The sequence below is a fragment of the Mustela putorius genome, unplaced genomic scaffold, assembly GCF_011764305.1.
Source record: "Mustela putorius furo isolate JIRA1106 unplaced genomic scaffold, ASM1176430v1.1 tig00004007_pilon_pilon_pilon, whole genome shotgun sequence".
NCBI classification, from domain to species: Eukaryota; Metazoa; Chordata; class Mammalia; order Carnivora; family Mustelidae; genus Mustela; species Mustela putorius.
In genome coordinates this window covers 14,319,001-14,334,228 of record NW_025422145.1, presented here as the reverse complement: position 1 = coordinate 14,334,228, position 15,228 = coordinate 14,319,001, and the positions used below count along the sequence as shown (strand labels likewise).

The 15,228-nt window shown below is 54.7% G+C and overlaps 1 protein-coding gene across 4 annotated transcripts in view; it reads right to left on the bottom strand.

Moving 5' to 3' along the window:
• IFT140 (intraflagellar transport 140) overlaps positions 1–15,228 on the bottom strand; it is a 72,321-nt gene that overhangs the window by 37,464 nt on the left and 19,629 nt on the right. For all 4 annotated transcript variants that reach the window (XM_045072195.1, XM_045072196.1, XM_004750792.3 and 1 more), the window contains 5 exons: positions 14,413–14,504; positions 7,527–7,654; positions 4,634–4,751; positions 2,769–2,899; positions 1,298–1,466 (listed from right to left, as the gene is read on the bottom strand). In XM_045072195.1, coding sequence (XP_044928130.1) covers positions 1,298–1,466; positions 2,769–2,899; positions 4,634–4,751; positions 7,527–7,654; positions 14,413–14,504 — 638 coding nt within the window. The remainder of the gene's footprint in view (positions 1–1,297; positions 1,467–2,768; positions 2,900–4,633; positions 4,752–7,526; positions 7,655–14,412; positions 14,505–15,228) is intronic.

Below are 15,228 nucleotides of genomic sequence, written 5' to 3'. Positions count from 1 at the left end.
ACTCTCATTTAAAAATCTGTAATAGCGGTGGCGCCCAGGGGCTCCGTCGGCTGAGCCTCCGCCTCTTGATTTCGGCTCAGGTCATGATCTTGGGGTGATGAGACAGAGCCTCGCCTGGGGCTCCGCACTCAGAGGGGGAGTCTGCTCGAGATTCTCTTCCCCCTCCCTTCCCCTGCTCACATGCTCTCTCTAAAAATAAATAAACCGATCTTTAAAAGCACCAACAACAGCAGAATGATTTTCTCCTCTGCTTTGAAGGGAGAAGGGATACGGAGCCAAGAGGCTGGGGGCTCGGCTGGGTCCCGCTGTGTGTGACCTGGGGCAGCAGCACCGTCCGCGTGAGTGGAACATGCCCGACCAGAACAGTGGGAGGTTGTTGTGCCAGGTCGCTGTGCCGGTTCCCGCACTTTCTCATCATCTTCACAGGAGCCCTATAGAGTCTCCGACCAGAGTGCCGGGAAGTGTCTTTCACAGGAGATCAGCACGCGCCCTCCTCGCTTGCCTGGGGTTGACACCCTCTTCCGGGAGAAGCCCCCGCGTGTGCCTGCCTCTCACTTCCGGAGCGAGACACCAGAGACTCCTGCTCTGCGTGTTTTACCACTCGGCGTTTCGGAGCCAAGGATCGGATCTGCTTCCAAAAGTCTCAGGGCATGACTGCTGACCATCTTGGGGCCCCCGCTCCCCCCACCCTGTGGTAGGGAGACAAGTTGGCCAGTGCAAGCGGGCCAGCTGCCCTTGCTGACGTACAGGGAACCTACTATGGACCCCTCCGGAACAAGACCATAGCAGGAGGCCCAGCTGGCTGCTGGGCCTTCCCAGGGAGCACAGACGTTCCAACAGCATGAGTCTGGACAGTGTTGGAGTCCTGGGCCCTCCTGGGGGAGGCATGCCCCGCAGAGCCGGGGAGTCTGGTCAGGGTGGAGGCCAGAGAGCAGGCAAGGAGGCCAATGCAGCGGGAATCAGCCCCATTGGTGGGAAGAGTGACAGTCGGCTGACTTAGCCCCAAGACAGGCCCCCACCATGGCTTAGCTCCATAACACTTTCGGTCACGGGCTGGGCCCCAGACAGAAATACGCCACACTCAACGTAACAGGAAAACTGAAAACAGGACAGTATGAGTGAGACCAGACAAAGAGGGCCGGGCCAACCCAGAGGGGGACGCAGGCCAGGCGGCCTCAAGGTGGCATTCTGCTCCAGGCACCACCTGCCCCCGAACTTCCCCATAAAGCACAGTGGGAGGATCATGAGCCCCCTGAGCCCCCTGTGACTAGATACAAAGGCAGTGTGGCTACCGTACCGTCGGGCTGGGACTGTCTTCAGTGGATGGCTTCTTGTCCCTGGGCTGCTGCTGGTCTCCCTGCACCTCCCTCACGGCCTCGCACACAAACAGCCTGGGCTCGCTCTGGTCCCAGAAATGGTTCACGGGGATGAGATCCGTCAGCTTCTCATCCATGAAGGCATGGCTCCTGTAAGAGAAGGCCCGGCACGAGTCCTGAGAGCCGAGAGGAGCACCTGTGTTCGCGGCCTCTGGAAGCGCGTGCCAGGGATCCGGGTCGGCGTCAGCAGGCCAGCGGGCACCGCCTAGGCGGCTGGCTCAGGAGCCGCTCTGCTCAGCACCCTGCGCACAGCCTGCTTGAGGACACCCAGACTGAAGTGAGCTGGTCGAGAGGCCCCGCGGAGTCTTGCCAGGGAGCTCTGCAGCCGCTGCCATGGAGGGCTCCTGCCGTGCGGGCTGCTGGGGCGACCTGGGGCCCAGGCGCTGCAGTGCTGCCCACAGACGAGCTGTGTCCGGAGGCAAAGGAAGGGTCGGATCTCAGAAGACAGGCGTCTGAGGGGAGGCTGCGCACTGTCCCACCGCCTCTGGAGAAGTGACAGGATGGGCCGGATGTAGCTCAGAGGTGGAGGGTGGAGGGCAAGTCTAAGACACAGCTCAAACAAGGAACACGGGATGAGTCACAGACGGGGGACTGAGGGAAAGGTCAGCTGGGAGGTTTCAGACCAGGTGACCACGCAGGGCGGACAAGAACAGCTTCTGGGGAATGGCGCTCCAGTGATGGCAACTGGTTCCTGTGGACATCTGGAGCCCTAGAACAGAGCAAGGCTGGAGAGAAGTGGGGTGGGGTGTCCAGGTGGGACCACCAGCAGCAGTCAGTTTAAGCCACCAGGAGAAAGAAGGTTCTGGAAAAGGATTTGAGCTGGGCCAGGAGGTGGGGGCTGTGACAGAGCAAAAGGAACGGGAGCCAGCAAGGCCAGCCGTGGACTGTGCGGCCAACGCGCTCGGTGAAGCACTGGTTTCAGCTCCACCCCGTGCCCAGAGCAGCACCCACGGCCCTCAGGCGTCCCTTCCTGCAGAACCAAATGGGCGCCCTCTACAGAGCAGGGTGGACTTTCCCTGCGGCAGAAGGAATGACGACCATGAAATCCTGAAGAGTGTGCGCTATTTCTCTAGAAATACGATGTTGACCCACATAGAATCCCTCCCTTCTCAGGCGCTGGCAGCTGAGTGACCGCCACGCCCTCCCTGAGACTCAGCTCTGGCCACCACCACCTTCCAGAAGCCCGGTTCTTCCGGATAATTCCAGGACCTCAGAGGCTCGAGTCCATCCCCATGGCCCGGGCATATTGGCTGTCCTACCCGTTTGGGGTCCTGGTAACTACCAGGGTCCCCGAGCTCTGGAGCACAGCTCAGCAACCTTCCTGGGAGCTGACCAGTAACTCAACAGCAGTGTCAGCATTTCCCATAAACCCCTCCCAGATCACAGTCTTACTTCTTGGTCTCTTGGCCGTTGAGGGACAATGTCTCCCGCTGATCAATCTGCCCCGTCTTGAGGTCGAGGATGGTCACCATGTCCATTTCCACATCGTAGAAGCAGATTCTGGAGTCGGGGCTGTTGTCTGCCTGGGGGAAGATAAAAACGGGAGCTCACAGTACCACTGGGCTGACACACTACAGATTTGAGAACAAGCGTCATGTCCACGACCCACTGGCCACTCTGGCATTCCTAATGTGGACATCGACTTACTTTCATCCCACTGAGACCCCTGCTCGATCACTACTTTGTAATTTCCAAGCACTGAACACAAATCCTAATGCGTCATGAATGCCCGACTCCCGCTATCCAGCTGTGGTCAGTGCTGACTGCAGTGACGTCATCTTCGCTGAGGTCGACTGACCACACGGACACGCGGGAGTCTGGGTCCCAAAAAAACAGTTCTCATGCAGGTGACAAAAATAGGAAAGAGGGAATCAGCTTGGTTGCTCGGGCAACAAACGCCAAGAGTTCAGGTAGACCGTGCAAGGCTTTATTCTAGAAGATGGCAGAATGCTAAGTGGGCCTGAGTATTTAAGAAAGGTAAAAAAAAATGAATTTGTCAAAATTTCAGACAGAAGAGGATACTGTAAGGTAGAGAGCAACAGAAAAATCGCAAAATTATCAACAGGTCTGAGGACCTACGAATGTGCTTCTAGTGACCAGGAACACAGCCAGCGCAAGCAAAGATGAGCGACAGACCGGAGATGCGTTGGTGATGATGAAGGTGCGCGGCCTCCGGCCCCAGACCCTGCCTGTGGGAATTCAGACCCTTTGCTCCTGGCACTCCCCAACCCCATGGGAGTGCCGGCGGGAGCGGGTGGCAGCTGATTTTCCCTGCAGCTCCCTTGCGCTACCTGAACTTCTTTTTGTCATTTTTTCTTTTACCACAGGCAAGAAATCCAGCACAAGGAAAGGTGTTCTTAATGCTCAGTGTCACTGTGTTCCGGAGAAGTGGGCCCGCGCGGCCAGGCATCCCTGTGCCGTCCCCACTCCTGCCCAGCACCACGGAGATTGCACCCCATCCTGGGGTGCTTCCTCCCTTCCCCCCTGCACGCCCCGCTTCTGCTCTGGTGCATGTGTGCTCGGGCACAGCCATCCAGCTGCCCGCATCAGTGACTGTCCACCCGGGATGCAGTGACCGTTCTCCACGTGTCCGGTCTTGGTGCTCCAGCTGGCAGGGCTGCTCTTTTCCTCCTGAGATCCCCCATTTCCAGCCACACTGCCCTTCTGAGACTCAAGCTTGTCTTTACAGGCCCACTTGCTGCCCTCTGATGCCTCTAACTCGACAGAGACAGGATGTGCCATCAGCCCTGCAAAGGGGCGTCACTAGGTTCCCCTCCACCTCCACACTGCTGCGAGGGCTGGAACCAGCCGATCCCGACCCTCAGGACGGCTGCGGCAGGCCCCCAGGAAATGTGCGCACACCCCCACACTGAGAAGCAATCCGAGAAAGCTGCTTCCTCACTCTCCTGCCTCAGCCCTGTGCCAAGGCTGGCTCCTGCGTGGCAGCCCACCAACCGTGCCAGCCTCGGCCTTGCCCCTGCCATGGACTGTAGACCCTTGGCCAGGCCAGGCTCTGCCTCCCCCTTGTATTCTCCGTGCCTCTGTGCGGCGGGGTCACAGTCCTCAGGAAGCCTCCCGATTGGTGGCTTGCCCAGCACCACGTAGCAGGTTGACTCATTCTTAGATGGGTGTCTATTCAGCCATGGGGAGGGGCCGAGCTCTCCTGTTCAACCACTGGCTAGTACCCACAGTGCCCGGTCCATGAGGGCACCCAGTAACACGGCGGTCCTGGGACGGCCGCCGCCGATGCTGCCCACCTTGCTGAGGAGGATGCTGATCTTGCTGCCGCTGGCGTTACACCTGAGTGAGGCCACGGCCACGGCGCCCGGGATCAGTGCCGTCAGGTTCTTGTCACCACAGTGCACCTTCGCCTCCCTGCAGGGGGGACACAAGGGTCTCAGGGCAAAGCACAAGCCCGCCCCTCAGCCATCCACCCTCCTCGCATGCGGGCAGCTCAGGGTGCCAGGACTGGCTCTTTGAGTGACTGGAAACCTTCATTCACAGAACTCGGGGCTCCTCGAAGGCCGAGGCGTGCTTGCTCTGGGGATCTGGACACCCGGGAAGGGGGCCAGCTCAGAAGACAGGGCGAACTTAAACTTTTAAAAAATATATTTTTAAAATTTTTTAAAAAATATTTTATTTATTTACTTGACAGACAGAGATCACAAGTAAGCAGAGAGGCAGGCAGAGAAAGAGGGGGAAGCACGCTCCCCGCTGAGCAGAGAGCCTGATGCGGGACTTGATCCCAGGACCCTGAGATCATGACCTGAGCTGAAGGCAGAGGTCCAACCCGCTGAACCACCCAGGCGCCCCTAAACTTTTTTAAATTTTTAAATTGAGGGGCACCTGGGTGTCTCAGTTGGGGAGGCATGTACCTTCCGTTCAGGTCATGATCCCAGGGTCCTGGGATCAAGCCCCACATTGGGCTCCCTGCTCCGCAGAGAAACCGCTTCTCCCTCTGCCTCTTCTGCTCAAGCTCCCCTCTCCCAAACAAATAAATAAATGAAATCTTTAAAACATAATAAAATAAAAACATATTATTATTTTAAATATTTTATTTATTTAACACAGCAAGAGAGGGAATGTAAGTTGGGAAAGTGGAAGAGGGAGAAGCAGGCTTTGCACTGAGCAGGGAGCCTGACATAGAGCTCAATCCCAGGACACTGGGACCATGACCTGAGCCGAAGGCAGACGTTTATTGACTGAGCCACCTGGTCGCCCCTAAAATGAAATTTTTTAATTGAGGTATAATTGACAATAACATTGTATTACTTCCAGGTGTAAACATGATTCAAGATTTGTCTGGGTAAATTTTTAAAGTTCCTAGGTTTACTGAACAAATTAAATATACACCCTCCCCCACTCTTCTGACACAAAAAGCAGCTGCTCTTGTCCCCATTGGTCCTGCCAGAACTGGCTGTTGTTGGTGTGCTGCAGCGACAGGGGCACAGAGCTGCAAGTGAGCAGCCTGCATTAGCCGGTTCTAGCTGGTTGCTGCTCCAAGAAGTACTGGCTGGACAGCAGAGGCTCATCTCGATTGTTTTCACGGAAGTCCCACTTCCTCTGTGTTTCCCTAACATCCTCTGTCGTTGGAGCCCCTCAGGCCCCACATGACATTTCACAGTCCTGTCTCCTTTGGCTCTTCTGGGCTGGGACAGTTTCCCAGACCCCAGGCTCATGGGCACATTTCTTGCCTCAGTCCCATGATGTCTCTAAGGAGCCCGGTCCTCCTGATGGAGGATGCCATGGAGACCGGCAGCTGGGTGCGCTTGCAACCTCTCAGCCACTGCACACGCCCAGGACATGCATGCGGACTGCCGGATGTAGGGGTATCTGACCCAACTGAGTCTGTCTTAAGCTAAACGTGACTTTCACTCAACCCATCACCATGCGGCTGCTCTCGCCTCCTCCCCCTGCTTACCTGTCACCTCCTCCCAACAGTGAAGTCCTGGCTCCCAAAACTTGCATTGGCTACCCAGTCCTTCGCCTCTGCACCCAAACGCCGGTGCGGGCTGGTCGTTCCACGGCCAGGGTCAGGGGAGGGTGCATTGCAGACTGCAAGGCAGCTCTGTGTGTGACTGTAGGCCAACAGTGTCAACAAGCCTCTGATCCCCAAAACAGGGAGACCATTTCGCATGTTTCTGGCACACTCGCAGTGTTCCTTCATGTCCTGTGTTCCATCCTGGGATTCCCGAAAAGATCTCTGAACTTGGCATACATTTTAGGCTCACTACATGATATAAGGTTCCACAGGCTCTGACAACCACATAGAAAATTTTTTACCACCTAAAAACTACCCTGTGCTCTACGTGCTCAACTGTCATCCTGTTTGCTCCCTCCCCCAGGATACAAAGACCAAGAATTTATGCCAAGGGGCGCCCGGGTGGCTCCATTGGTTAAGGGTCAGCTCAGGTCACAACCTCAGGGTCCTGAGACGGAGCCCCGCGTGCGGCTCCCTAGTCAGCATGCAGCTGCTTGGGATGCATGCTCTCCCTTGCCCTCTGCCCCTCCCCTCTTTTGCTTTCTCACTCTTTCTCCAATAAGTAGATAAATATTTTTTAAGAAGGATTTATGCCAAAACATAAGACGTTACAAAAAAATTCAGTCATGAAAAACAATTAGTGGAACAAGAGGGTGAGTTTCCAGCTCCTATTCATTTCTACACACCTCTCTGTTTCCTGACTGATTTTTAAAATGTGCGCAGGCATCCCCCACTTTAATGCACAACTTTTTTTTTTTTTTTAACAAAATGAAGTCTGTGACAAGCTGTGTTGAGCAAGTCAGTGCCATTTTTCCAACAGCATTTCCTCACTTGCTGCCTCTGTCACATCTCAGTCATGTCTGCATCAACTCGAACCTTCTCGTGATTCTTGGATTTGTTACGGTGACCTGTGATCCGTGCTGACAGTGTGTTGAGAGTGTGCATGACGGGTAGTGTGGTTTAGCAAAAACATAAATTTCTAATTAAGGCATGGGCATTTTTTTGACACAATGTTACTGTGCAGCAGAAATAAACGTAACTTTTACATGTACTGGGAAACCAGAAAATTCCTCTCACTTACTTTATGGCCATATTTGCTCTACCACAGTGGTCTGAAACCGAACCATAGTACCTCCAAGTAGGCCTGTACTTTTAAACAAAAATTGTACCTTCGGGAAAGATCAAAGCTTTTGAAGTGAGCCAGGTCTGTCCCCACAACCAGGAAATTTCCACAGACGTCAAGGAAGCATGGGTTCCCCTCTGCCTCAGAGAACAGTAAGAGCTGTTTCACGGTCCCCTGAGAAAAAGGAAAGAATGAGGATTGAGGAAAGCAGCCTGTGCAGCCTCTCACGTCTGATCGTGAACATTACTCACAGGTGACCCTGTGCACCACACAGACACTCAGTGCTTACTGATGGCCCGGGTGCACCCAGTGCCTTGCAGATTCTAAGGCTACATGGGGAAGATCAGTGGTGTCCAGTGCTCACAGCTGCTAAAACCCTTGGAATTTCCCAGGATAAGGGCCACAGCAGTGTCTTCTGTTCTGTTACTAAAGGGGACTTTGGGTCTTCGCCCAAGCGCAGGGCAGCTGCCAAGACAATCAACCACCGATCAGATGGTTCAGCTCTTGGTCCCACTGCAACCTCCAGGGAGAGGACAGGTCACACCCAAGGTGACCAATCACCAATGGCCAATGATTTAGTCAATCATGACTACGCAATCAAGCTCCATGAAAACCCAAAAGGACTGGGTTCGGAAAGCTTCCAGGTAGCTAACCACCCAGAGGTGTTGGGGAATGGCACCTGGGAAGGACTGGGAGCTCTGTACCCTCCCCAGACCTTGCCCTGTGCCTTTCCTCCTTGGACTGTTGATCCATCTCCTTTATCCCATGCCTCAATAAACCAGTAAATGTGTCCCTGAGCAAGGTGAGCCACTCTGGCCCACTGGAAGAACCCGAGAAGGAGGGACCTTCCACTCTGCAGGCTGGATCAGAAGCACAGGACTGGGGACTGGCGTCTGGGGAGGGGGTGGGGGCGGTCAGGCGGGCTGAGCCCCTCACCTGTGGGGCTGACGCTGTCTCTGGGTGGATAGTGTCACAACTGAGGGGAATTCTGGGAATGCTGTGGTATCTGGGGAGCCCTGCCCCCACCACCCGGAACCGGCTCTGGGAACCTATGAGACTCCCTCTGTAAGTACCTGCCATTCACCTACTCACCAGTCCCCAACCACGGCCTCTGCCCTCTGCTCTGTGCCCGGCTCCAGGTCTCCACACCTCACTGGTGGCCCCCTAACTGACCTCACTGTGGGCCAGCACCCCCAGGCTTCCCCACTACACGGACACAAAAGTTATCTTCTAGGAGAAGATCACACAAAACCAAGAAACAAGCCAGAATGCTTGTGACCGTCACTCCAGGCTTCGCGACCCCCACTGTCTTCGAGGCGAGGGCCTTCAGTCCAGCCCGGTGGCCCTCCTGCCTCATCTCCCACCACCTCTGCTTCCACCACTGCCAGCCCCGTAAGTGAGCCCCCCCAGGGGGTGCCCAACAATCACTGCCTGAAAAGGCATCAAACTCCGGGGATGAGTGGAGCTCTACCTCCCTGCCTGGACAGAAGTCCCATTAGACGGCTGGAAGGTAAACAGCGGTCGTCTAGCATCGTCTCAGTGGAGCAGCAATAACCATGGTTTGTGTGTCTATGTCCTCAGGAGTGCCCTGCTCTGGAGAAGGGTCTGGAGACATGCGGTCCGGGCTCCCAAAACCCGAGAGTTACTGTTTGCTGCCGCACACACGCTGAACAGTTCAGTTAAAAAATTAACAAGACTTAACTCCAGGCCACTTGTTATCAGAGGCCGTCATGGCCAGACAACCAGGATGCACGGCCGCGATCATATTTCCCAACAGGCAGCTCTTCCTTTCCGAGTAGGTCTGTCCTGCTTTCTCAGCGTGTTCATATCCCGGTGAAAAGTAATAAAAGCAAACCTCATTTAAAATGAAAGAAGGTGGCCAGCAGGGGGCTATCTCGGCACCGCCACTCCGGGCCAGTTAACAGACCTAACAGGAGGAAGGAAGCTTTTCCTCCTGCCCCAGCAACAGCCCAGCCAGCGAGAAGCCACCATTCTTGGAAGTCCGGTGCACTCCAATGGACTTGTCCTTTACAATCGCCTCCCAGCTTCCCACGCCCCTCCTTGGGTTTCCAGGCTTGCCTGGTTAATTGTCCTTATTGGATGAGCCACTGTCCTCTTTCTTTTTTCCTTTTTCTTTTTATTTCAGTGTCCTTCTAAGCAAAGTCCTCAACTCACACTGGCAGACTCCGTAGTGCACCTCCCATCAAGATTCAAACGATCCCGCAAAATTTCTCCCCAGAAGAGCACCCTACAAATAAGGCCTGGCCTTCAAGACATCAGACCCATAACAGATTACACGGCTCAGGGACTAATTATCCCCTGCACTAGGCCCTGTAAGATGCCTGTTTGGCCTCTGAGAAAAACCCGTGGCTGGGGACGGAGGTCTGCTGAGGGCCTGTGAGCAGTGACTGTTATCCCTCAGCCCCCTTGTTCCAACGCTCCCGCACTCTGGGCGGCGGATCCGTGTGGAATCTTCAGCACAGCGGACCCCTGCTGCGCAGCTTCAGTGCTCCAGTTGGTAAGCACAGCCAGCAGTGTCCCGGTGTCTCTGCCAGCACCCCTCTTTTCACAAAGCTGGAAAGCCGATCTGGAAGACAGCTTTTTGCAGACTCTAGGTTGTGACAACGGGTGGAAGATTGTTCCCGCTGCACAAACCTGCACACGGGATACAACACGCACCCGTTCAGACTTCCGCCCTCAAAGAGACGAGTCTCCGGAGAAAATGTGCAGCGTGCTCAACCTCAGGCGCGGGGCTTTGCGCACCTGATCTCAGAACAAGGGCCATATCCGGACGCAAACGTAACTCCTCAGGACTGCTGAGCGCTGCCAGATCACCCTGGGCTCCCCAGAACAATTTACGGGCAACTCCTCTACCCCATGCTCATTTTCACAGCTTCTGATGATTTGTATTTGAAGGAAGACAATGGTTAAGTACCGTGCTGGGTCTGCTGGTGCCACTCCCTGTGAGGACATCGAGGCAGCACCTCCTTGCCAGTGACCGCTGCCCAACAGGCCACTGTGCACCCGTATTGGAGCCTGCACGTCAGCCGGGGCAAAGCTGAACGCATTTATACTGGCCATCGTAGGCCTCTGGGGTAGCCCACGATTTGGGGATATTAAGGAATCAACAAGGTTTCATTAGCTTCAAAGGGGATAAAATTTAAGATGACTCCTATATCCAAAATTTATTAGATGCCATACTTTATTTTTTTTTGAGAGAGAGCAGGGAGAAGGGCAGAGGGAGAGAGGGAATCTTTAAGCAGACTCTGTGCTAAGTGCAGAGCTCAGCATGGGGCTTGATCCCTCCACCCTGAGATCATAACCTGAACCGAGGTCATGGAGTTGGAAGCCTCACAGACTGCACCAGCCAGGTGCCCTCGAGGCTGCACTTTTGCCAGTGGCTCTGGCCATTAAGGTTCCTGGGCATTCAGGACTTGACTCTCTGGAGGCCAAAGAAAACCACAGTACTGATATTTCCACCAAAAATGCTGCTGTCATGGAGACTGATAGCTAGACTGCTGTCATTTTCCGAAGGGATATTCTTTCAAATGACAATTTAGAAAAACTGACCAAGAGATACCCAACAGTTGGCCCCAGAAAAGAAAGACAATGGCAGAAATCTAACAACTGTGAACTTAATAAGAAAAAAATTGTTTGGACCAAGTTATAATCTGGCTGCACCAGAAATGCCAACATCCCACTAATTACCACCCTGTGTATATTAAAACCACTGGTTTACTGACAAAATGATAGTGTTCATGAACAAACATGGCTGCGGAAATATTAATGAGTGCCCACCTCACTTGTCCTACCTGTCAAAAGTATAATCCAGAGACACCTATTGATACAAATGCATTTCATAGGGGCACATGGGTGGCTCAGTGGGTTAAGCCTCTGCCTTTTGCTCAGGTCATGATCTCAGGGTCCTAGGGTCGAGTCCCGCATCGGGCTCTCTGCTCAGCGGGGAGCCTGCTTCCTCCTCTCTCTCTCTGCCTGCCTCTCTACCTACTTGTGATCTCTCTCTGTCAAATAAATAAATAAAATCTTAAAAAAAAAAAAAAAAGAACTACCATCCAAAGTCATAGTGTCTGAATTCATGACTTTCTATCTGTATAACTGAGAATGCATCTGGTTCCACAGAGTTCTCTTGAAATAACAGTATGGTTTTAAGACGTCTTGGAAGTTCTGTTGTTTTGCGCAGAGTTTGCCATCTACTGCTTCCTTTCAACACCTGCGCTGATCCTGGCAAACGTGCTCAGCTCTCCCGGTGCGCTCTGGCAGCCGCCGCTCTGTTCTCCTGGCTGCAGCAGGCATACACGACTCCGGGCTTGATTCACAGACAGACCCTTTCTCACCTATGTCGCCTATACTAGAGTAAGGGCCAGGAAATATTTCGGTTGGCTACCCTCACATCTGGCTCTGGTCCATCACACAATTATCATGTTACTTACTGTTCTATGCCATTATTTTAAGGTGTGAATTTTGTTATCTCTTCAAACTTTAAAATAAAAATGACGTCCTCAACAAGGAGATGCTCTCTAAGGCTTGCAGCATTGGAAAGATACACATTTTCAGTTGGACTACCTGAGATTTTTCTCTCTCCTGACCCTCGTTGTTACTCGAATCTGGCCCTAAGTGGTCTGGATCAAGTTATGCGCTTCGCCTAAGAAGCAGACATGACAACATGGAAGAGTCCTTCCCGGCACTGAGGGACAACGCCACTAAGTATGGAAAACCTGATTTATCAGTGATGCTTTCAAAGAATGATCTCGGTCAAAAAGGGGAAATGGGAAACTTAACAAAAAGAAACCTCATTTAGAAAGCGGAGCCAGGAGGCCAGCAGGGGGCACGCTTAGCACCATCACGCCTAGCTGGGCACCAACCCAGCAGGCAGAGACCCCCTGCCATGCAAGTGGGCGCAGCGGCTGGACCTCTGGCCCATCAGGGGTTTGAGCTGCGCTGTCCATTCACACGCTTACTCGCAGACGTTCTTTCTGGATACAGTGCAGGACTGTAAAGGTAGTTCTCTTCCCTGTGATTTTTCTTTCCCCCAGTTTTGTTGTCATCAGAGCGCGATACAGACTATAAGGAACGGATGAGACGTGCACTCCCCGGCTGCGCTGTCTATAGAGTCCAGTCACCAGATTTTCGGGAGTCCAGTTCCACATGGAGTTTTGACTGCATGAGGGTCAGCACCCCTGCTTCCGAGTTGTTCAAGGCTCACCGGCACTCTCCCAGTAGGAGGAAGGAAGGGGTGCTCCTCCCACCGCAGCAGCCCAGCCGGCGAGAAGCCAGTAGGCCTGCAGCACCCAGCTTGCTCCAGCGGACCTTCCGTTCACAGCAGCCCATACGCCCCCACAGAAGAGTGCCTCTCCTGGGTCCTGCAGGCTTGGGGTGATTTTGCTGTAGCTTGCTGGGAAGTGGTCCCCTGGGGGAAGGTGTGGTAGGGGGCAGCGGGGGTAGGCTGCTGGGCCCTGGAGGTTCTCGACCTATTGGAGGTGGCTCGTCCCAGACTGCAATTCTCCCCTACTTCCGGATAAACCCACTGTTGCTGGTACAATAGCTGGCAGCTTCCCACTTAAGATTCACGGGCCGCTTCCCCGGGGCTTGTCCGCCCCCTGACCCTTCAGGGCCTGCAGGTCGCCTTGCTCACAGAAATGCGCCCTTCCTGGGTCGTTAACACGGCCCCTCCCGGCCTTGGGGATATGTCCCCAGCAGACTTTCCTGACAACTGTCAGCAGCAGCGGGCTTCGGCCTCCTTCCCTCCAGCTCCCCTCCCACCTCCCATAGGCCAAGGACCAGCAGCCTAGCCCCCTGCCCCCCAGTGCCTTCCCCCAGGGTGCCGCTTCCCCACATGAGGCCTCTACTCCAGGGCCTCCCCCAGTCGCACCTCCGACCCATTATGAGGCCTACCAGGAAGAACCCCAGGGAAGGACAAGGACACGGTGTGTGCGTACGGCAGCCTCCAGAAACCGAACGCTGGATCCTAGCGAACAACTCAGAGACAGACAAAGCAGGGCATAGAGACCTGAAACCAGGGCTGTGAAGGTCTTCCCGACCTTGACACAGAGCACTGCTGCATGTACCGGGTTGGGTGGTGGCCCCCAAGAGCTACAGCCACCTACAACTTGTGACTGTGACCTTATTTGGAAAAGAGGTCTTGGCGGATGTAATTAAGGTTCTCAAGGGGAGATTATTCTGGATGAGGACGACCTTAAATGCATGGACAAGTGTCCTTAGGGTACAGAAAACCAGACAAACACCCAAGGAGCACGCCGGGTTATCGCAGAGGCAAAGACAGAACGATGGCCAGAGGCTGGAGAACCTGAGATGGATGCGCCCTCAAAACCTCAGGAGCCAGCCCTGCCCACACCTGGATTTTGCACTTCTGATCTCCTAAACCATGAGAATATAAATTTGTATTGCTTGAAGGCCCCCATCTGTGGTACTTCGTTACGGCAGGCTCAGGAAAGTAATGCAGCCTGTCAGCCCCCCAGTTGCAGGGTCAGGGATGCTTGCTGGCGGGGGCCTCCCACTCCATGCCACCGGGGGAGCGAGGCTGCGTTCAAGCCGATCACCTGCAAGGCCCACACTCCTCTCCCACCAGGGCTCACCCTCAGACTCATGCAGGGAAAGGCCTGTCCTGAGCTCATGGACACTGGGGATGGGCATTGACTCCAGCAAACACGCCTCCCCTCTTCCAAACAGAGCACACAACACCCAGTGATTGTCCTCCTCACTGTGCGAGGCCCGGCCGCCTCCCGACCTCGCAAGGGCCGGAAGCCGGTGCACCCGCTGGCCCAGAGCCCTGGGGGACCAGCAAGCAGCTGGCGGGGGGCTGTGAGTAAGTCAGTAAGCGGCTCTGGCTCGGTTTAGAAACGGACTTTAGGGCTCTTCTCTCCAAGCCCACTCGCCCCAGAGCAGCGATTTACCTGCCAGGTTCGAACTTGAACTCGGTTTGGCTCCACGGTGTACACATTGTCCTCATACATGGCTAACACAGGAGACTCGCACAGGAAGGTTCCTAGCACGAGAGAGAAACGTGATGTGGCAGCGGCCCGTCTCTCCACGTGTGCTCAGATGGTGTCGTGAGGGCTGCGTTTCCTGGGTCCCATAGATGAGGAGAGCGAGGCCCCGAGGCACAGGGATGGCACGCAGGCCCGGGGCAGGTAGAGGGACGCGGCCCCAGGCTCCCTGGCCCGGTCATGAGCCGCCTCTCCCATCTGACTAGCACTGCATGTGTGGTCTGGGGCAGCATAGGTTTTTAGGGGGGCCTCTGGAGGCCACCAGCCCTAGCCTCTGTCCCTAGATGGGTTCTTATCCAGCCAGGGAGACAATCACACACACGACAGGAAGCACCCTAGCACCCGCTGTGCTGTCTTACTGAGGGGACAAGAACTTCAGCCTGGCCCTGGGGGTCCACACTGGGCGAGGAAACATTAATCATGGGCATAATACAAGGCGGAGCAAGAAACATGGGACAAGAAAACTTTAGGCAATGAAGTGTAAGAGGATAAAAGGAGGGACGATGGGGCGATGGGTGACCACCAGTGGAGAAACAGCCCCCGGGAGGCAAGGGGTTCTCTGACAAACCCACAATGGGAGCCCTTCAGGGCACATGATGACTGGGCCTGCGGAGTCAGTGTGGGAAAACAGAAGAACTGTACAGAAGGATTGCTGGCAAGGGCGTGTCCAGGGGGTCATTACAGTAAGCTGCATGAGACCCCCGGAGCTATCAGGCTCTGGTC